General features: G+C 41.3%; 2 protein-coding genes across 2 annotated transcripts; one reads left to right on the top strand and one right to left on the bottom strand.

Annotated features, from left to right (window-relative positions):
- Window positions 1-2,532: 2,532 nt before the first annotated feature.
- On the bottom strand, window positions 2,533-4,479 carry LOC124214401 (cilia- and flagella-associated protein 100; the record flags this gene model as incomplete). The annotated part of the gene is made up of 6 exons (XM_046616673.1): window positions 4,334-4,479; window positions 3,952-4,177; window positions 3,599-3,856; window positions 3,161-3,527; window positions 2,852-3,081; window positions 2,533-2,781 (listed from the first exon to the last, which is right to left on the bottom strand). Coding segments are annotated over exons 1-6 (1,476 nt in total), but the record flags the coding sequence as incomplete, so codon positions are not given.
- Window positions 4,480-9,025: 4,546 nt separating this feature from the next.
- On the top strand, window positions 9,026-14,132 carry LOC124214483 (uncharacterized). Its single transcript, XM_046616773.1, has 6 exons — window positions 9,026-9,327; window positions 11,140-11,387; window positions 11,603-11,928; window positions 12,219-12,462; window positions 12,629-12,909; window positions 13,557-14,132. Exons 1-6 carry the CDS (start codon window positions 9,255-9,257, stop codon window positions 13,792-13,794), a joined length of 1,410 nt encoding a protein of 469 aa, XP_046472729.1. The 5' UTR covers window positions 9,026-9,254; the 3' UTR covers window positions 13,795-14,132.
- The last annotated feature ends 9,561 nt before the right edge of the window (window positions 14,133-23,693 follow it).

Below are 23,693 nucleotides of genomic sequence, written 5' to 3'. Positions count from 1 at the left end.
TTTGTAGATCTTGAAACGTCGAGATCTAGTGAAAACTAAACTAATCATTTTCAAGATGATTATAATAACTACCTTATCTCTCTGAAAACAGAGAACCGGGAAGTTGAAAAAGAGACACGAAGCTGCAGGGTATGTAATTTTGAGAACGTAAATCAAAACAACCCGTTATCCTGCTTTCTCAATGCAAAGTCCGATACTTCCCGATGAGATTCTCCGTCTTGTGCGAATGGTAGCCATTTTGGTCCCGGCGAAAGAAGTACGTTCTCCATCTCTGAGAAGTAAAACGCGTAACACTGACCCCGGGTTTCCGTATCTTGGCTAATCAATTAACTCCAGCCAGCCTTCTCCGTTCTCGATTGAACACCGGATGCAGTGCCCCAGTGCAGTAATCGATTTGAGAGAACGGTGCTGAGAACTGGTTGGCGCGTTGAGATCGGCGGTATAAACGAGCAGACTAGAGCTTCCGCCACAGCTATGCATTGCTGTTTCATATACGTACGGCACGCTCTGGGGGATAGATGTAGGTGCCCATAGGACGCAGCTTGTCTGCAGTGACCACAGAGTGATGTGACATAACGGGACAGCCTTGACTCGATTCAGCGTGAACTTGAAGCCACGATACAAGGGAATGACCGATAGACCGAGAAACTCACTGACTCGTCATCGCGAGCTTGAGAGACCGGTTGACCTTACCTGGGGACGAATGGACTTCCATTCATCTACTCGCTCTCGATTTTTATGGTCGAGACTGGCTGGGACCCTCTGTTTGCAACGTTATATTTACGAGCATACTTTAAAAGCACTTTTCGAAAGAGATGGTTTAGAGGATGAAGCGGTAAATCAAATCAACGTTGAAGCGAATTTTTTACAGTGTCTTGGTCATTGGCAAAGGATTTATCTTTGAAAATGCTAAATTCGTTACAATGGAAGGGAGTGACCGTCGATATTTCGGTGAATTTTTATTTCCGTCGCAGTTGTACTCTTGGGTCTCGATTTTGACGTCCCGTTTTAGCTCAGCCATTTTGAATTTGACAACGTCTATTTGGAGTGATTTTCGACAGAATCAAATAAAACTAAAAATACGATCGAATCATTTACACTTACTCTAAGTAAAATCCAGTGTGGAGTTTAATGAACTATAATTCGGCGTCAATTTAACATTATCTGATGAATCTTTGAATTGACCACAAAAATGGTTTGATAGTTGCACAAATCAGCTGATTTTGACAGATTTTAATACGACTATTTTATAGTAGATTTTTGTGAATTCTCTCCGTTTCTATACATCCTATTGGATTCGATCAGGATCAAAATTAAAATCCCATTATTTAAGCTCCGCTAATTCTTTCACTGTTATTACACGATGTCGTAAAACGTCAAACACAAATCAGTATGTACTTTTTGACATTCTCATCTGAGGTTGCCGGAATTATTCATAACACTGCGTCGTCGCGAAGTCGACGAGACATAATGCATCTTTGATACGCCAAAGGGGTGAGCTAGTGTGGACACTGGCCGTTGCAGTGGTGGGTTGGTGAGACTCGAGAGTCTGCCGGTGAAAGCGGCTGCACACATGATGCAAAAGCGAGGTAATATTGCCGTGAAATATGAGATCGGGGGTGAGATGACACTCGGCAACGAAGAGAGCGAGTGTTCACCTTCGCGAGATACCAGGACGACATCCTCCGCCCCCAACGTGTATTCTATTCACAAGCAAGACCAGTCGAATGAATGACCCGCAGACGTCAAAGACGCCGTTGAAGTAAAAAGACCTGCAGAACACGGTCTAGCCACGCCGAGGGCTCAGCCGAGAGCCGTCTGGTATCGAACCCCGTTGCCATGGGGATGATCTCGAGGGAGCACGCCGCCTCCTGCAGCCTTCATTGAAACAGCCGAATGGCTTGAAGAAAGGAGAAATTAATACGATGGCTGGTGAAGATGTTTATTACTGTTTGCCAGACGTCTATGTGTCCTCGTCTTCCGCTTCTTCCTCCTCCTCTTCCTCCTCCTCTTCTTCTTCTTCAGCTTCTTCCTCCTCTTTCTCATCCTCCTCGTCTTTTTTCTGCCCCTTCTCTTCCTCTTGATCCTCACCCTCGGCGTTAGCTTCCTCGGCATTCTCCGCCAGTTTTGTCATCTGCCGACGAGAGCGAGGCCTGAAGGTCAGGTCAAAGTCATCTGGGTACTGCGAGCGGAAGTCGTGGTGATCGTCTTGCTCGCAATAGTTCGTGAAGTACGTTAGGTATACGAGCTCCTCGTTCGTCGGGGGTGTCGGAGGAGGCGTCACCTTCTTCTTGAGCTCCACCGGTGCTGAGCGGTACATCACTTTTCGCTGCTTTGTCTTCGGCGGTTCCATGATGCGCACCAAGGCGGCGAGCAGACGACGCATTAATGCCATCTAAGGATGGGAGAGAAGAACGAGTCAGTCAGTTCTCGGTAAACCCCCGAACCGATACTCACCTTCCTGGCGGCATCCTCGGCGTCCTTCATCGTCTTCATCTCCTGCCTGAAGCCCTCCCTCTCACACTGCAGAACCACCTCAACGGGCAGGTTGTCCAGCTGTGAATTAAGCTCCTCAAGCACCCTCTCGATCGATCGCATCATCGAATAAGAGTCCAAATTGGCATCGTTTTGGGCAACGCAGTGTTCGTACGTGTCTTCGATGAAGACGAAGAGGTACAGGACTGTCTCCGAGCAGACCAGTTCCCTGAAAACTCCTTGGAGCAAGTAGTTCGCGTAGTCCTCAAGACTCTCGGCTCGGCTTTCCTCCCAGATGATTGCAAGCTGGGAACAAAAATGGTAGTCAACGGTAGTTTGAAGGAGAAAAGTTTACATCTTATCGCCCCTCACCCACCTCAAGGTCCTGTATACCTTCGATGATCTCGGCTATTTCCCCTTTTATCGCGACGTCGGTTCTGACTACCGAAGCGGCCATTTCTACGAGGGGAGCGGCAAGTGATTCGCAATGAAGCATAGCGTTCAAATTCTGAAGCTCCATGGCCCTGAAGATGTTGATCAGATCGTACGGGTCTTCAAAATACATGGTAGGCTTGTCGGCGTTAGCGATATCCTGCTGGAAAATTTCTGAAAGTACACACGAACATTATTACAGCTTTTACTCGACAACCGACGTGGTCCAAAACCGAAGCGGAAAGTGACCGACCGATCAATGAGTCGAGAGAAGCAACTTCTTCGGCTGCTCCATGTCGGGAGAAGACCTCCTCGGTTTTTTTCGAGGTCACAGTCACACCAGACTCTCGACTGCAGGCCGGGTCGTGCTGTGACCTCCAACTGTGAGGTGCCACGTGGTAGAGGAACCTCTGACACGTCTTCACCATCCGCCAAGCCTCCTCCAGCACGTAGACCTGCAATCTTATGTGACCTACGGCCTTGGAGACGTCACGAAGGTGGTTCGACAGCTCGACAGTTACCCGCGCTGTTTCCTCCGCCTTGCGAAGTACCTCCATACTCTCCTCGTGGTCCCTGGATAGGAACTCCTCGAAACCGGCAACGTACTGACGGTACTTCCGCTGCAAATCGATTCATCACTAAATGATCAGACGAGACCACATTCGGTTTATCGGTGTCGCTTCACACTAACCTTGATCTTGTCGAGACGTTTTTGCTCCTCGTCGAATTGCTGATCAATGCGTATGCAGTCGTCGCGTTCCTGCCCGGCGAGAAGCCTTGTTCTGAAGACTTCCTTGGTGTCTGCGATGTACGTTCGAAGGCTGGATCGATCTTTGATCACGCGACCTCTGAGCTCGGTGAAATACTGTGGATCGACGTCGGTCATAGCCGTGGCTTTGTCGGGGTCTTTGTGGGTCTTTGCCTCTTCCAATTCGATCGGCACATCGACCTGAGACACAGACGCGCAAGTCAAACTGATAATCGTGTGTCACTTATCAGCAATTGCTCGCAGAACGCGAGTATAACAACGCCGTTTTAGCTCACGTGCAGTCGCTGGAGAAGGTCCTTGAACTGGAGACCCTTGTAGCCTTGGGAATCTGCGATCTTCCTCGTCTGGGCGTCCGCGATTCCTTTCGCCCGCCAGGCCTTGCTGCACTGAATGTACCCGAACAAGTGCGTCTTCGGCACCAAAATAAATGGCGAGTGCTCATGGAGTACGTCCCGTGGTTTTCCCAGGTGCTCATGGCCACTCGTGAAGTAGTAAGTGGACCTGTTTTGCAGGGATTCATGTTTTGAGGAACACGTGTCAGCTGCAAATCCATCCGGATTACTGTCCCGATCCTCTACAGGGTAATACCAGTGCTCGCAGAAGGCCTTGATAAATTAGAAAAGGTGGAAACCTGATGTGAAAATCATTTTCACCCACCTTGGTACTCGTCGCCTGTGAAATATAACGTCGTTGATGCTCGGGGGGACAATCGGCTGACGACCAGCTCGCGTTCGAGGCGGACGAACACGGCGATCCACTTGACGGACCCGAGAAAAGCTCGCCGGCTGTGTGGCGTCGCTCATTTTTCAGTTTCCGAAAAGCACTTGTGCTGAAAATAAAAAAAGACAAACGTGTCGTTCTAACAATTTCTCATCGATACTGTTGGGAAATTCCTGTGGTTCTATAAAAATACCATTCCTCACAAACACGTAATAAATCACCGGACCAAAATCGGTGAAATCTCATCCGACCTGTTCAGGCGGAATTATTACACCGTGGAATACTCCATGCGTTTAATTTATGGCGTGTATATGATTGCGCGTATGGTAGTATGCGCTCGAGCATGGGGTGGCGGACTCCCTCAGGACCAATAAACAGACCATTAGATAACCAGTGAACCGCAGACATGCCCTTCCGTCTTCGAGCCTTTGAGCATATGGACGGTGCATACGACCCATGGGCCGAAAGGGCTTACGGATCTTTTCAGTTAGGCTTTCCCGAGGAGTGAGTGAGAGAGAAAGAGGGTCCAGGACCACGTGTTTACTCTGTGGGATGCAGTGCACTGCACGTACAGTACCAGACTTTGATTTCTTATCTTAAAAAAGATTGGTCGTACGGCGAGGAGCATAAATATTTTTCGTTACAACGTTTACCATTTATTCTCTTTACCGGCAGCTAACGCGCTCTAGCGAAATCCAATCTTCTTTTACTGACTTCATCTCGTTTATAGAACGAGAGCTCGTGTTTATAGCTGGATAATTTATGCGTGAGTAACGCAAGTATTCAACGGAAGGCGATGTTGTTTGCATCGCTACCCGGATTTCCATGTACTCTTCTTTTTTTTTCTTTTTTATTTGACATTTTAGTCGCGTTTGAAGAAATTTTAGAGAAATCGAGAAATTTGTGAGATTGCGGAGGAAAGAGGTTGGACAAAAACCAAAGAGAACCGAATCACTTGCATACTTCTTCTGATTTATTCTTTACATTTCTGCAAGCAATTTTCTTCCTAGAGCCATCTTGTAAAATCAAATTTCACCACTGTTATCAACGTTGTTTTGATTCTTACTATTCTCGCTGCATTTCACAATGTGCAAGCCGTACTTTGCTTGAAGGAATTATTTATTCCTGTGTTCCGAGCCGGCCAGCTACAACGCAAGTGTTTATTAATTGACAAAAGTGTTGTATAAGCGACACACTCGAAAGTGCTCGGCATGAGTTAGTCGTTCAAACTTTCACGTTGTAAAAAGTTCACGTGTTTACTATTTTCTAGAGACGAAACACCCGAGCCTTGGGTGTGTAGATACAGTGGAAAGTTCCGACTGTCGGGGGCTAACTCCATTCGAGTGACAATCATTCCACGAACTTGACCCTTTTGCTGCTTCGTACGACTCAGGCAAAAGATCCCACCGAGACACGAAATGAGATAAGGGATAAAATGAATAACGAAAGAGTTCAGCACACGTTGGTGGAATCATCGATATTTTCTTTCATTTCAAGTCTCATAAAACCGCAAACAAATCATATTCAACATTTTTTCGAAAAATAATTTGACAAATTTGAAAAAGCAATATATTATTGGGGTGAATTATAAACGGTTAAAAGATTGATCCATCAAGTTTTCTTTCGGACTTTAAAGTAATAGGAAAACATGGAATCATGGACTGTGGAGTCTTATAGTCAGATAACGTGAAAATTCGCTGAATATCGTAGAAGCAAGCTATTTGAGGATTGAAAAATCGAAACTAGAAGAGGATCGGATTGAAGATTAGAAGCTTGAGAACGGGTATCTGACTGGAATTTGAAGACATTAACAGTACCCGTAAATAAATTGGTAATAACACTTAAGCTAACTGCAGACCAAAATAATTTCACTGCTGTAACGCAAGTGATAATTTATTCATGTATGTCAATCATCTGATGTGAACCCAGGTTTAATGCTTGACGACACTTACCTACTTTTAGGTTATTTCCACCGGTTCTTGTCGTCTGCGTTGTATGAATTTTTAATGGTCGGTGTTTCTTCTTTATTTTTTTTATCTCCCGTTATAAATCGGCAGGATAATGATTTTATTAACTCTTCGTTACTAATACGCGTTTAAAATTATACGAGTAGAACTTTCGCTGCGACTTAACAACAACTGGATATGTGTTTAAATATCTACAAATACTTTCCCGTTTTTGACATGAAGTTGAGAAGGACGGTTTATTCATCTTCGCGTTTGAATCGTGACAGTTTCGAAACGCTATCACCGGCCTGAAGATCACCGCTACTAATTTCGTATCGATTTGATAGTTTCTATACCCGGTAATGAAAGCGCGGAAACAAGTTTCAGTTTTAGGGAATTTCACACCGTGTGCCAATTTCTTTGGATTTTAATTTTTTTCGTCGTTTCTTTCCACAGTAATTCGTAACGCAAGAAATCACGTTTTGATATGCGCAACACAGTTTGAAAATCGAACAAACATAGCCAAGAACTCGACTGTACGGCGCAAGAGGTGGTATCCGGTAGTATTCTTCATTGATCGATCCGTTGCCACTGAAAACAGACTTGAATGTATGCACACATAGCTCGACGAACCCTTCGCATTCGATTCGAAATGAGATTTTGCATATTTGCTTCCTGAGTAATTGCAATGCTTGATTTGTTTACTTTCGTTCTTCTGTTTGATTTTCGTTTGCAACTTTCGTCAATTAACTTAACGAACAAATATCAGCCAAATGAATTGCAAGAGGGTTTGCTGTACGATCACATTTTTAAGAATGACAACTAGATCCAAATGATATTCGTAATATTGACGCTTTACCGATGAGTGCATGAAACGATACCTTTTTTTATACGCTTCATTTCAGTACAGCTAGATCGCTAGCGCCACAAATATTCAAAAATATAAAACTCCGATTATATCCTGGACTGTAAGTCAATACAACGCAACATGAATAATGAATATTGAATGTATTAATATTGAAATGAGACGGCGAATCCATAAAATAAAAATGATCTCGCTAAATATAGAACTCATGATGCTTACATGCGGTGCTTCGATAATCAATTATCCGTCGCAAAAGACTTCTCTTAGTAGAAAAACGTAAGAAATGTAGAAAAAGCGATCAGTCTTTCACCAGGTAAAATTGTAGCAAGAGCCTATTGCTTTTACATTGGGGCAGGAATTCGTGCATCAAAATCTCTAAACGAAGGTCCTACACAATTTCGGGCAAAAGAAGAACCCTCTAAATGCTGCGGCAATTGCAATTTTATAAAGACATAAATATAATTTGCATAAAATTTTACTTTTTCATACCTGAAAATTTATTCATTCTCCGACGAATACGTAACGTGCGCCTAAAAATTTCAACTCATGAAAGTTCGAATACTTTGGACTACGTTTATCGACAATCACTCGTGACTCCATGAGGATTCTGTTACCATAAGTCAGTTGAATTGCATTACTACCTAACGGTGGTGCAATCATCGTGGCAATGACGACTTCGCTAAAAAGCAGATTTCCTACTTGCTGACGGTCGGCAAGAAAGCGAACTATTTGACGCGGTGCTGGTCCGAGCTGCTGCTGGTTATTTTAGTTGCTTATGATAAGACAACTATTGTTACTTGTCGCTAAATCATCCAAACGCGATTTCTACGTTTTCTGTTCGCGATACTAGAATTTTACTTATGCAAATTTATAATTTGTTAAAAGAAAGCTCATATTGTTTGTAGTTTGAGCCCGAAAACATTATACGAATTAAAATGCTAGTTCCGATTTTTGATCCAGCCTGTGGTGGCGGAAAAAAAGCTGTTAGTATCCGATATATTATAGCAATTTTCGGCGTATCAATAACAACAATATTTCCACATCATTCATGGGAATCCTGAATGATACTAATATGCCCAGCGATATATAACGGTGACATTACAGTGATAATAATTTCTCTGCAATAACAACACAGTTTCTTTGCAAAAATGTGAAAACTCTGTTATGCCTGTTCACATTACCGCCAAGGCGTAGAGTCGTGAAAGATTAAGCCTGGAACAAATACGAAAGTTTAGGTGACGATTTAAAATCCCAGTTTCGCACACTGAATGTTAATAATGAACGTATTTATGCGTAGTCAGTGGGCTCATAATCGGTCGAACTGTATTTCTTCTCCTCTACTATTCGTTATCTGAACGGAAATTTCGGGTATCCATTATCCGATATTTTTTATCCATAAACGCAAAGGAAATGCGATAAGGTGAATATATAACAAGGAATGTTGAAAACAGCTCAAATTGAGTGAAAAATAAGGAATTTCCTTGGACGCGCGTGGGCGTATAAATGAGTCGGAAATTCTATGAACTCTATCGCGTCACTTCTTCATTTACCCTCTTTCGCCTATTCTTTATTAATTATTTCTTCTCGTCCCTCCTCCGAGCGGCTATCGGATTATTATAATACGCGGGATTTGTCGTATTGTCGTACGTATTTCAGCATAATGCCACGGGGCAACGCGAGCCGACATTGAGAAACAGAGGGGCTAGAGACGGACGTCCAGGAGATAACTGGCGACCCTTGACCTCTTGTTCCCCCTCTGTTTCCGAGCTCTCTCCTAATGACCTGCATGACTCGATTCTCGGCTGACTTAGCCCCGACCCAACGATCCACACAAACCGATAGGGAAGTGCGAGTATCGTCTGGTTTTACCTACGTAGTAGTGTTTCCTGTCCCGGACGCAGCTCGTCTGCTTCTCGTCCACATCAAGTGTTGCACGCGTTTCATGGGAATCACTGTGCCGGAATTCGTGTTTTCCAATTTATTGATCGGTGCAAAAATACCATAGATCGTGACCGATCCTGATGCCAGTTATTGAAACTACCGTGAAATGAATTCCATCAAGTTTGGTATCGTTTTGTGCTGCGTTTTTATAGTTCTTTTACATTCCATCCTCGCAAAAGGTATTTATAAATGTCACATTATTGTTGTTATCATTATTAGGTATTTTTGCTTCTCTCCGTTAGTGCAGCAGTCGTGAATAATTTACGCATCGCCGTTAAGTGCGGAATTTGTGGCAGAACTTCGATGCTCGCGTTCTTCAAGATCGTGAATTCACTATGAGTGTTTTAAACTTATTGGAAATGTTCATTTTTTATGAGATTCCATGGTTTTTCTGTCGAATGACAATTTGTTTGAACGTAGAAAGAGAGCGTCGCATTGTGCTTGTTACTCGTTCTCTTCAATTCGGATTTTTTCCCCTCTGCAGCAAACAGATATATTGGTCAATGTTCCGAACTGCTTTATTATTCCGCAGCCGTAACAGATTGCGACATTTCAATGGAATATTTGAATATCACTCTGGCAATCAAATTATTCGTCAACTTTTTACGTTGTCAATATTTGTTGAAAAAAATCTATCTCGATTGAGAAATATGACGCGTATAATATTAACTCGTAAAATCTTCTCAAGCATCTGTATTCTCTGAATCTGAATCAAATAACGGCGTACTGCTGTATAAAATCATAGGTACACAAATTCTCTTGACATTAGTGAGAACGACTTTTCCTCAGGATTCTTAAATTATATTGCATAATCATGCAGGATTCTCCAGGAGTTAACAACTCGCTAGATCTTTCATAATCACTCATAGTTTCTGAAATATTGAAAATCTTAGGGATTCGTTGCCATCCTGAATTCTCACAGTCTGACGTAAATCAAAGTTGATAAATGTTCAAACCCTTTCAGATTTTCAGAATAGTTTATTCGCAAATTGATTAAGGAGGTTGGTTGGCCAAGAATCCACACTCTTGATTAATTTCAATACGAGACAGTTGTGCGTTGGATAATAATTAATCGAATTAACATATTCACCAACTGCAAAGATCTCTTGGAAAATTTAAAAATAGCAATTATTCGAATAATAAGCAAAAGCTAAAATATCAGTGCTTTGTTTCGAATAGCTTCAAAATAGTTAACAATGATGTAGATTCATTCGATTTCACTCTACAATGGCTCATTTTATTCATAAGACTAATTTCTACAGAGTGACTGGATTGGATTTTTCTTGTTCGTTATTTTTTTATTTTTATTTATTTAGTTTTTTTTTATCTACACATGTAGTATTTTCATCACGTCATCATATGTGTGACATCGGTTCAATACTGCAAAAGCAAAATATTTGACTTTGCCAACATGATAAAAGAAAGCATTTCAACAAATTTGTAGAAAATAGTTTCTAAATAAAATGAGCCACCGTAAAGTAAAATCGAAAAAATCTATTAGATTTTCAAACGCTTTGTCACGATTTAAAATGACACATCGATATCCAAGTTTTTAGTTTCGATTATTTCGCTCCTTTTTATTTTCATATCTTCAAAAGATTTTCACGTAACTTAAGATAGTAACAATGTGATACGTATACTCAACGTAAGACTAATTTAGCCAACCACATCTTCTTCAGTCGTCACTAATCTGTGAAAATACGGTAAGAGGATGTTTTCAAACGAAAAAAATCCGCTATCGCATCGAGATAACGAAATATAGAATCCTTTCCTCACAAGTGGGACTCGATGTCAACCATTTGCTCCCCTTTCCTTATTTATTTGGCACGCGGCGGTGTCGGGTAAGGGTGGGTGGGGGGAGACGAGGGGTGGGAGGGTAGCTCAGAACGTGAGTATAGGGCAAGGGAAATTCGGCTGGTACCAAGGATCAAGAGATCGTTGCGGCTGTAAACGATGCGCGACTCCTAACACAGTTTGAATAATTCTGGCAGATGACGAGGACAAGGATAAACTGGCCGAGGGAGAGAAACGGATTAGAGACCAAATCCGAGTAATCCTGGAACACTACCAACAGGAAGATCCCATCGGACTTCCCGGTGCCCCGATTCCCGATCCCATGAACGTGCCGGACATGAAGAACTCCTTTTCGGTCTACACCATGGAATTCAAGGACATTCAAGTCTACGGACTGGCCAAATTTAGGATACACCAGATACACGCAAATATCGCCGCAATGCAGGTCAGCCTATCGCCGACCCATCCGTCCTACCAATCATGTACTTCACTTACTTTCTGGTCATGCTTCTCTATCAATTATCTACTACCTTGCATTTCCAACGCTTTATTCTCGTCCTTTGTTGAGCCGTCTCTTCAGCCAGTCCAAGCTTTCTCCTCCTTTGAATATTTGACGCTTCTTGCTTTTTCTTTTATCCTCCAACACATTTCCTTTTTCAGGTCGAGATTGCGTTGAGTATGGAGGCTTTGGACATCCGAGGAACTTACACGCTGTCATCGTGGTTTGCCGGCAGTTCAGCGGGCAATTTCACGGTGAAGTTGACGGGAGTTGAAGTCAACGGTGTCGCGCGTCTCGAGGTTAGCCAGAGCGGAAGGCTCCAGGCGCAAGACATCGACATGGACTTGACGTTCGTCAACATCGACATTAACTTCGAGAACCTCGGACTTTTGGCCTCGGTATTCCAAAGCTTCCTCAATACCATCGGCACTTTCATATTCGACAGCATTAAGCCGTTCATACTCAAGGAGGTCAACACCAACGTGAAGTAAGTATTCGAAAATCACTCCCATATTTATCAATTTCCTGAAGGGGTGCAATGTTTGATCCAAGGGGGTAACCACTCCGGAAGTCAAATGAAGTTTCCGAAAGTCAATTAATCTCGTGAAGTCATTTTAAGTTACGAGTCCTAAAGTCGTGTTAAATAAATTGAAGTCTCGCTAAGTCACTAATACTTTCGAAGTCTCAAAGTCCTGAAAAATCAGATGTACGCTCCAGACGTACAGGAGGTGTTGCTCTTCGGTGTGATCTGATTTGCTTTTCGTATTCTGAATCCAGGGGTGAGGTGAACAAGCAGATATCACAACTGCCGCAGTACTTCCCGAACTCCATATCGCCGTTTGATATGGCTATCGCAGAGGCGCGTAACCAGGTTTCGAGGATGGGCTATGACCCGTACAAGCTGGAGGACCGCACCCAGAGCATAGGGGTATTCGCAGCCACAACGTCTCACACGTGGGTTACGGGACTGGCGAGTTTTTACAGAATGGGGAACGTTACGCTTACGATGAAGAACGGAACGGTGAGGCCGCTTCCCTCCGCTTGTATAAGGAATGAAAAGAAAAGGGGGGATGAAAGAATTGAATAGTTCACTCGGGGTTGATGTATCGGCGCCGCTTCGCGCTATCGCATCGCGAACCCCGTAACACGGTGACGTGTCTTTTAAAATATCCGTAATATGATGAAAGGTTTACGCGGGCATTGACGTCGGGACCCAGGAGATTGAGGGAAGGACGCACTGGGAGGTGAGCGTAATCGGTGGGGTCCTGTCGAGGGTGGGAACCGTATCATTCACCGTTGAATACGTCAGGGTGAAATTGACGCTCAGTCAGCCATTGGATACTCGGAAAAGAGCCACCCTCGAGGAACTCGATTTAGAACTCGGCAACGTGCAAGCCCGCGTTCACGGAGCCGGTACCATCGACTACCTCATGGAAGCCGGCATCAACATACTACCCAATTTACTCAGGTTTAAACGAATTACCATTCATTCTTTCTCCGTTCCACAATTTCCTTATCTTCAGATTTGCTTCACTCTTTTTTCCTCAATTCAACATAGATGCACCGTTTTTGGCCGCCATTTGTGGTTATATTCGTTATGAGTAATTGCAGGTTATGTCCACATGTCGTATTAAAGTGCTTTGATCTACCTAAAAACTGATCCTCTAACCATCAAGTGTGCTATTATTGTTGCGTGTTCAAATTTCTGTACAAAACTTGCTCACTGTCGGAGCTTATTGTTGGTCCGGAATGGCGTATAGTTGAAGTGATTAAAAGCCAAATTAAGAAGTACGGAATTTCACATTGGTGGCCACTAATAGTAGACTGACCATAAATGGTACATCTAGCTTTTTACACCGTCAAATTACGAAAGAAAACGCTTACCACGTCTTACAGTGATCCTTATGATTGAGTTGTTTGCGATGAGTCGACTGAATATTCATGTCAGATAAAGCTGCAAAATCATTTTTCACCATTTCGTCGACACTCTTCGGGTTACCGTTTCCCACATTTTTACCACACCGATTGCTGAATCTTCTATCATTTCAACAAGCCTCGGATTAATTTTCATGAAGAGCTTTTATCTCTAAAAGCTGTAAGCACCTGGTGTTTCAGGTACCAGATAATGGACGCCATTGAGGGGCCGATAAAGCGACGGCTGCAAAGCGAGCTGGAGAATGTTGATGTGGAGAAACTGGTCTATGAGAAGATACCCGAGATCGAGGAACAGGCGAGGCGGCTCCGCGGCTTTCCGCTGGAGGAGGAAACTGATCTTGAAGAACCGCAGCAGAAGTTAACCGACGAAGAATTTGGACCGTATTCAGAAAGCGAGGAGGAACGTGGCCCGTCGTAAAAATTTTCCATCGTCTATCGCATTAATGATTCCACAGCAATTAGTTTGTTTTTGACAATAATAAGAGACAAAACTTATCAAATCAATGATGCACATGTTTACGGGATGTCGTGTAACGAACGATTTATTTATAATATCTATGCATATATACACAGCATTGTAATTTACATAATTATAATAAGTATGGACGGAAAGTAAAAGTCTTGCAAGGTGGGAGAGAAAATCAGGGGAACCGAGATACGTTGAAATAATTCATATAATTCTATCTCTCTATCTCTTTATGTTTGAGGAAAGACAAGATTTTCCTATTAAATAATATACAGGTACATAATTAAAAATTGTGACCGGTTTTTGCTATCCGTACTTAGGAAATAGTTCATCGCAATATGTAAAATATGCGTCGGATAAGAAAAAACATCCGTCGAAGCTCTCAGCCTGAACATTTTTATGAGCAGCAAATATCTCGAATGCTATAATTATTCCCAACTCTAGGTTTATTTTAAAAAGAGATCCCAGGTTGAGAAAAAATCAATTTCCGATCTAACGAGCTGTTATAGAAAATGTATGAATTAATTAATTTCATTGCAGAAGATTGGGAAAATGAATTTGATAGGCTTTTTGGGAGGGAATCAAGAATTTTATGGGGCAAGCATATCGGTTCAATTCAATATTCATACTATTATGTCTCAAATGAAATATTTAATTCTCGTAGTTGTTAAAATTTTTTCCAACGTAAATAAGGCAGTCAGCAGAAGCTGGCTTGAAAAACTTTTTCGTCGGATAATAATATTCACCCGGAAAAAAGTCAATGGATTTATCGTTACTTGGACGATTCGTACAACGAGGTTGAAAGACAGGGAAAAACGAACAACAGAAACCGAAGAAGAAAAGAATCACTCGAGACGCAAAAGTTACTTTTGGAAACACGAACTCAACAGATACCGTTTCAAACGCGATTTCAAGGCACGGAATAACAATCAAAGAAGAACGCTGAATTAGCTGGCTAATTATCAAAATGGACTGATCGAGTTAAAAATTGACGCCGACGTTACTCGAATACTTGAATGTCTGGAACTTCTTTCTTTCGTTTTTATCATAATACGTACATACATTTCGAAAAGAAAACTTCAACGTTGTCGCAAATGGCTGAGAAGGGTTGCGAGAATTACTCAGAGACAAACGCAGCGGGTGTATCCAGAGACCTGCGTGGTCGGTTCGAAGCCACATCTAAAATATTAACCTCGGCTTCCCCCCGGCCCGAAACCCCCTCAAAAGGACTTGCTTCGTAGGAATTGGGTGTACTATGTAATCAGGAATCATCCTCAGGGAACCTCTGACTCGGAGCTGGTTCTACACGGACCGTATAACGCGGTACCCAAGCTTCATAAAAGAGCAGTATGGTCCTCGTCGGAAATGTGCTCGGGTACATCTGCATGTATGGGTTTTAAGGATGAATCGCCGGACCGTTGTAACCAAAAGTTAAGTCAAGCTGAGAGAGAAAAAACCGTTTTAAAAATATGCAACAACATTGTTTGCACGAATGATAGTGAACACGAATGAAATAGCTTCTTTACCGTGTTACAGAAACAACTCTTGAACAAATTCTTCAGTAAGAATGAGAAAGGATTATCTAATCAGCAATTAGAGACAATCGTTTACGATTAGAACCTTCAGAATGACTAAATTTCATTGATTTTCATCTAATTTTAATGTTTTCGCTCCGATTTTATTCGCTCACCAAATCCCCACAAATTACATAAACAACACTGAATGAATGTCGTTGTAACACGAGAATTTAATTTCTGACGAACATCCGTCGTATCGTCCTCACGCAAATCTATTTTTATCCGCTCTGGAGATAAGTGCTTGTAAGCTTTTTCCCAGATGATCTCTGACGAACTAGAGTGATCAAAACAAGCTCAAAAATATTAAAAGTGGGTTCAAAATGGACCAGAGATTAATCATTCTGAACGTTCTATTCGTAAAACATTTTCCAAAATTTTTAACATCTTAGCCTGTGTTATTCGAACTCGATCATATTCATTTCCGTCAAAACAAGAATGTTGTCTCATTTGTGTTCACCATCACTGGCGCCAACGATATATCTGAAAATTTTCAATACGCTTGTTTCTCTTTTTCTAACTTTTGATTCAGACTGTCCGGCCGATTCGTCCACGAAAATTCTCCAGAACTGCTACGCATGTTACACGTTCAGTTTTTACGACGCGAAACTATTGCCGCCAAGGGATGGTTTTCACCTCGAAATTATTTTACTAACCCTTGCGGCGCTTGGTTGTGTGTATAAGCGCCTCACTTACATCGTACAAACCGATTTTCGTTACTCCCCATTGTCGACGTTCTATGGTAATATAAGTGGAGAAAAAGAGGTGCAAGCTTCGGTACAATGGACTTGAAAAAGCATGACGTGCGTTCAAGGGGTGTTCATAAATTATGGAGTACTATGTAAGACTTCCCATCTTGAATTTTACCCTTCTCTGTCGAAGAAAAAAATAGATTTTCATCATGCAGGAAAATTGCCGGTGAATTTTGATCCTCTTCGGAAGAAGTGTATTTTTTGGAATTATAGATACGTACGACCATGTCAGTCTTATCATTCCACAATTTATATACCGCAGTATTACCAATTTTTAGTTCATTAAAACTTTTACAATGGGAATTTTTCGTGACCCTTGAATTTTCTTAAATATGTGGAAGGATTCGTCGATAAGGGTCAGAGTATTTGAGGATGCGTGGTTTGCATATTTTAATTTTCATTTAGCGACGTTTCGGCGGATCCAGCCTGTCGTCATTAGGCTAATTTATAATGACATTCTTAAGTGTATGAGATTTTCAAAACTCGGCGAACGAGGAGGAAGTCTAGAAGAGATCGACGAATCCTTCCATATGTTTAAAATTTTTACATAATTTATACAATTTCTCAGTGATTCTTGCATGTGAGTGTATGAATTCACTTATCTGGTCATCTCATATTCATTCATTCGCTGATTTATTCATCGCTAGATAACGTGCCCCGCAATTACTCGCAACCGATTGCACGAGATACTTCGTTTCGTATCCAGCCGTTCTTTATTTACATCTCTATAATTTTAACGAACATTCTTAATTCGCCCGTTCATTGATAGTGAAACTCGACGTTCGTTTCCACAGTCAGTGAACCAGTAACAACGGAAAAGTTTCATTTCTCAAGAACATTTTTCGCAGTAGGTTATCATAACCGTAAATGGAAAGCCGGCGCGTAACGCGGATATATGCAGGATGCTGGGATCCTTTTAGCTCAGGCTTGACGTCATCGTTTTAAAGAAAGAGGTAAGTAGATGCAGAGATTATCAATGCTATTTGCGTCAGGATGAAGAGTGAGACTTAATTTGCACCAAATTTATACAACACTGTATGCTTTCCCACGGGGTCGCGCAACCCTTCACGCACCCCTATCTGGAAACTTATACACTTAGTCTGTAGATTATAAAAATTGTACGTGTCATGTATAATGTGAAATTAATTTACCACGAAATGATTTACATATTTTTGAATTTTTCAAAGACGAGAGAAGATAACCTTATTAATATGCAGTAGGATTTATATAAAATGAAACCGCTTTCTATGGTAAAGAAAATTCCAAATCATTTTAAAATAAAACACGTTAATCTTTGGTACATTCAATGGTCCCGTATTTCGCAAGATTTAAATTCAAATAGTTGTTAAAACTTTTCCTCAAAAGCATCGTTCGTTCAAACTTTCAAATATCAATGAATCCTAATTTTTTCCCAAGCAACTTCCTTAAAAGGGACCTCCATCAAATCCGGGCAAATCGTATTTCACAATTCTTACTTTTTGTGAGTAATGAAATCTCTTTAAACTTTGGGAAATGATGTACGACTTATAAATGGGCTTGAGGGTTGGCTGAGAAATGTTTTGAAAATTGATAGCAAAGTACAAAAAATATCTGATTTAGGTACATTAGCATACTGTAACTATAGCTGCAAATACTAGACTGTTTCCGTCAATTTTCCGAATTTCTTCCAGCCAAGCCACAAGCATAATCATGAGCCTTATCATTTCCCAAAGTTTGAAGAGATTTAATTACTGAGAAAAATTTCATTTGTTATAGTAACTAGAAAAATTCAGTAAAAGAGGTATCATCAAAAAAACTGTTTGAATATTGTTGAAATAAGGAAAAACGAGGTACACGTAACCATTTTGCGGTATTGTCGATCCTTTTTCGGTAATTGCAACGCAAAGTCAGTTTGTTCGGTTTACTCTACTTTTTTAGTTAGACAAGGCTTTAACGTCAATTTATTGCTGCAGAAGCATAAAATTTTCGCAACAGTTACAAGAAAATCTAGTAACAGAGATCGTAATGAGAAAGAATAGTAACGGATACCAGACTTCCCGGTAACAGCTAAAAAACTAATTTTCATTTTATACCCAGAACTATATTTTTCGATTGTGGTAAAAAAATGAAAATAGTTAAGGACTGAGCGGTAACCGGAACTAAAAATTTCTCTCAGTGCACTGTTGTAAACTACGATTTTGCGCATTTGACAACGGTCCGACATTCCTTCAACTCTGGGCGAGATCGCGGGCGTAGAGTAGATCGTAAAACCAGCTTCACAAGGGGTGTGCAGTAAGCGGTGGAGATATACCTTACAGAATTGTGTACTGCGTAGAGTGCAAGGGCTGCTGATATCGGGGATGGTGTTATACACACCCGCATAGTTTACGCCCTCGCTTCACCCCCAAGTGGTAACTTACCCTTAGCCCCTTCGAACGTTGGGTGAATGTTTCGACCGGCGAATCGAGTTAACGGGAACAACGTAGGCATCTCGGGTAGATTGCGAGCGCTTAGGGTCCTCGACATATGCCAGGGTGGTGGCGGTGGGTGAGTATCGCCTGCGCAGAAGGTGAACGGAAAAGAATCGAGGAGCCTGTCTTCACGTCGGATGAAAGAAAGGGAAAAATAAGGGAGGAAAGAAAAGAGAGCACGGGGAATGGAAATCCACCGCAAAAGATATAAACCATTGTTCGAGCTGCCCTGGTTCATTCCATTTCTTCAAATGGGATCGCGTACCCGGCTTCTGACTCGTTTTCACTCGCCAGCTACACGATATTGCGCTATTTCTGCAGTAGAACCTGGAGTGGTAATGTATTACATTCTACAGCCGGCAGAGTGTGCGGAACGTGAAAGGTACCTTAACCTCGAATCTGATGCAGTAACGTATAATTCTTGGATATTTTTCCACCTGGTACATGCCGTGTAGCTTTAACAATGCTTTATGGAACGTACAGTCAGCGCGAAAAAGTTGGTGAAACGAAACCGTCTGTGTAGTCGTTAGAGAATAAAGTAACACAGCGAGTGTTTGTCGAAATGGGATGAACCGTATGAATTTTTCACTAATAAAAAATAATACGTCGATGTGATTTCTTTGATGTTGTGTTTTCGGTGATCAAAACTTTTTTTTCCGGATCACAAGGACTTTTGGGTTACTGGAAACAGGAATCTTTACCTCAGAATTTATTTCGTAGAAAGAATCCTTGGATACATAGGTCAGAAAGGAATACGTCGTTAAATGTCAACGTTTCGTCCCAAGATGTGAGCCCTCCTTAACATATTTATGTATCCAATTACACAAAAGAATAAATAAAATTCACCACCATTTTCAGTTTACAATCAGTGAATATTGAGAGAATCAATGAGACTAGCCTCAAATTAAAGAAACTTAAATAGGCAATGATATTTCTTTCTTTGTTCTCTAATATCCGTTTGCCAGTTTGGTTCGCGGAGTACAAATAAACTCGTCCTACGTGTGGTTCTTTATCGTCAAATTCAAAAATTGGATAAGTCTATGACTGTTGGTTTCATATATAGTAAAGGTGTGTGTACAAAAACTAATATCTATTGTATACAAGGGCGATGTGTCGAACCTAGACTGTTTATTTTCATGTCACGCTCTTGTGTGTCCAGAGCCACAGGTAATAACTGATTCTTGTTCAGCGCCGCAGTTCGTCAGTCTTGTGAAGTATTTGAGAGAAGGAAGACGTAATGATACCTTGGTGAGTACAATCTCAAGTTAATAACCCATTCCCTGTAACGACATGTTTTACCTGTCTGAATTTGAACTGTCATTGAACTTCTGTGTCATCTTTAATTGTCGAATTTAATTTAAGGTCAGTCTCACTGACTCTCTCAATGCTCACTGATTGTCAATTAAGACTTGTGATGAATTTCGTTTATTTTTTTGTTTAATTAGATTAATAAATATGTATCCTGAGGAGAAGTCCCACCCAGGGTTGAAACGTTGACAGTTGACAGTTAACGACGTCTTCTTTTCTGACCGACATATCAAAGAACTCTTTCTACGCTTTTGAATTACATTTAACTTGATAACGTAGCTTCGGTTACACTTTCTAAACAGTTGCTGGAGTTTCTGACACACGAAATACTCGTTTCCAACAAATCTGTTAGAGTAGCACATGATACTCTGATATTCTTCCACCGCTTGTACGTGTAATGTATCTTTAACGCCTAGCAGAGATTCTCAGCTGCCTACCTTCGAGCTTTTCGTATCGAAAAGAGTGAAATCGCTTTTCCGTAAAGAATCTTTGTCTGCATTGTCCGAGGCTTTGATCACTGACTTCACGAGACAGTACCAACGTTCTTTCATCTCTGCATGAGGTGCAGGTTCTTTTGTCGTCCTCATTAACTTTGACCTATCAAATCCATGAGTAGGTATGCCTGATTTGCCTTTACCGAACGTTGAAATGAAAATTGTTTGAAGAAGTCATCTTTTCAGCATCTTTGACCATACTCTCATTATTGTCAAGTCGTCTCGTTTGACCGTCTAAGATTTATCCAAGATATATATATATATGTATATATATATTGGGTGTGTGTGTTTTTCAAAGAGATAACTAGACAATGAAATTCTCGAAAAATCGTCTGGGAATATTATATTAAAAGAAAAACAAAAAAGAAAAAACCGATCAACCCCGAATCGCAAAAGCGTAGGTATAACAGTGACCACATGTCGAACAGTTCTGCAGAAGGCAGATTTGTACACTCGGATGCAGTGATTCTGAAATAGTTAGTTTCTTTGATGAGTCGCCACCGTCGGCCGGCAATCTCAATCTATATGAACCATACTCGCCACGCAACTGCCTGTGTGCAACAGTCTCGATCAGGCACCCAGTTGAAATACGTTTTGTTGTTATAATAAAGTTAATAAAAGTTGATTTAACTTCGTATCTATTAATCTTTTAAGTAGCTTTTGTCAACAGAAGTAGGCCTGTTACTGGAACAGATAACCAGACAGATATCTAAAGGAACGAAAAGTGGTCCTTGGATTAGAGTGAGTGCAACAGTAACAGAGGTAACTATCCGTTATCTGCCGGGATGTTAGAACCGTGGAAAATATCTGCCGTGCTAAAATACAGTCTTACAATATTGTTATTAAAATTATACTTAATTTCAGCTTTGTCAAAATACGGTAAATAGTTTGTTTCTGACCGTAGATCAGACTAACGATGAGTCCCCATCTCGTGCACGGCAGGTATAAAAGAGTAAATGGAAAAACTATAAAGATTGTGGAAATACCGTAATTCTGCCGGCCAAACTATAACTCATGACCGTCGAATCTAAACTCTGAATCCGAAATTCGACGGTTTCGATCTCTCTAAACGCAACATAATCCATGACCATCGAATCTAACCCATAAATACAAAATTCAAGATTTTGGATTTTAGAGTATATACCGCTGGAGGTAGCTACCCATGTCGTCAACCTCGCGAAAACTGCAGCCGAGATGACGAAAGAGCGAGATATATATTCGGGATACTCCGTTTCTCTCACTCTGCATTTGATTAGCTGAGAGGAAACGTATCGACCAATCAAGCGTAGAGTGACAGAGACGGATTATAACGAGCATGTAAATGCAAAGTTAATTCCATTAGCATATGCTCTAACTATTGCATTACCAACGTCACGGACTTCTCCAGAAACTTGGACGTTTCAGAATCACTGTGATCACGTGTACGCGATCCCTTCTTTTTTACAATGCGGTTATACGTCCGCCTATCCGCTCTGGACGCAGGTAAAAATCCGCAAGTATACGGGGCTGTTTGACGGAGGTTTCTTTAAACGAAATAGAACCGCGGCGGCCGATACAAGGTCCATAAAAGAATCCCCGAGTATACTTACGTCCCTCTCGACAGCGAAGCGTCTTCGTAATCTCGCCGCGTATGCCTGTTTGTACTTGGAATATCAGGTGTCTGTGTGTGTGTGTGTGTGTGTATACGGTGTGGGAATCGCGTGAAACAATCTGGGAGACCGAGGTGATGGAGGATAGAGAAACGGGACGGCAAGCCAGTCAAGCAGTTGAGCAGTCGAGTTTACCGAGGCCATTTCTCAACCCTCTTAAGCAGCCCCGGCAACGCTTGTCCTATTTCAGCGATTCTGGCTATTTTACCATGGTGCCATTATTCCCTATGTAGTTAGCAACACACCCGCCTGCAGAAACGACTTCGGCTCCTCTCTTTCCACCTTCGTCTTCATTCTCCGCCTCGCGCATCCGACGCTCTTCGGATAATTGAGTTAACTGGGGGGTAGAGAAGCTCTTTAGAGTTTCCACCATAAAAGCTCCCCCACTCTCCGCTGCACCGCCCGCTCGCGTTTTAACCCTAGTGATCAGACGCCCGGCTCCTCGGCTCGTGTATCCTCAGTCCCATACCTGGGCAGATTTTCATTTTCGTCAAGCGCACATTACGCCTTATACCTTATATCCGAGCCCTCCGAATTTCCGCCCAACCGGCAAACCCCAATCTAGTCAATCTGAAACAGATTTGAATTCGGATATTATAAGTAACCGTCTGTGTTAGACTGTTAAAAATTTCTGTACGGAACTTCTTACACTTGTTAGAAGTTTTATCTGGATGCGGAACAATGAATTTGCCATACATTTACTGTGGATTCAATTTACGAACACAATAAATTTACTACAAAATTTAGTAAAATCAAATTACTTTTTTGTGGTTTTCCTGTAAATTTTAGTAAAATTAAAATTTTTCATTGTAAATTTCAAACAAATGCATTGCAATTTACGTTGCTGCACTGAATTTGTAAATTTACACCTCTTTTGTACAGTAAATGTGTAGTAAATTCACAATCATTTTCAACAGTGTAAGGCTGTGCAACAGCCTTGCTTGCTACTGGATTTCACTTATGATACGGTACATCGCTCAGGGTTTCGTCGCCCGTAGGATAGCGTTGACATACTTGAATAAGAATAAGGAGCGATTTATAAATTGTGTGATAGAGTTCTCATTATTTTGGATGTGTTATTGATTTGTTGTGTGATTACGCACTTAAACACGTCGAGGGTAGTAGATTGAGTATTTATTTATTACATCTGTAAAATACGGAGATCTCATTGAAAATACAAAAAAACAACGTATACGTACCTATTGGAATAACAAACGAAAACTTGGACATTGATGCTTCATTTGAAATTTCGAAGAGATTTTTGGAAATGTAGTGTTATAAATTCGGTCGATTCCACTTTGCGACGGCTCATTTTATTCATAAGACTGTTTTCTACAAAGTTACTGAAACCCTTTTTTACGTCATGCTGTAATCGTGACATATTTAAATTTACAACACTGAATCGATATTGATAATGAATAACAAATGATAATATTAAACTGATTACTGAAAAAAGACAACATTATTTCGACAAATTTTTCGAAATTACTTCCGAATGAAATAAATCACCGTACAGTGAAATCTAACGAACATTGAGGGTTTTGAATCATTTTCAAGCAATTCAAAATTATGCATGCGGAATCCTTTGTTTATATTTTCAGTTTTTTTCACATTCGTAGTTTTG

This window comes from Neodiprion pinetum, chromosome 3 (genome assembly GCF_021155775.2).
Source record: "Neodiprion pinetum isolate iyNeoPine1 chromosome 3, iyNeoPine1.2, whole genome shotgun sequence".
Lineage (NCBI taxonomy): Eukaryota > Metazoa > Arthropoda > Insecta > Hymenoptera > Diprionidae > Neodiprion > Neodiprion pinetum.
The sequence above is the reverse complement of the archived record's forward strand: the minus strand, read 5'-3'. Positions and strand labels throughout refer to the sequence as shown.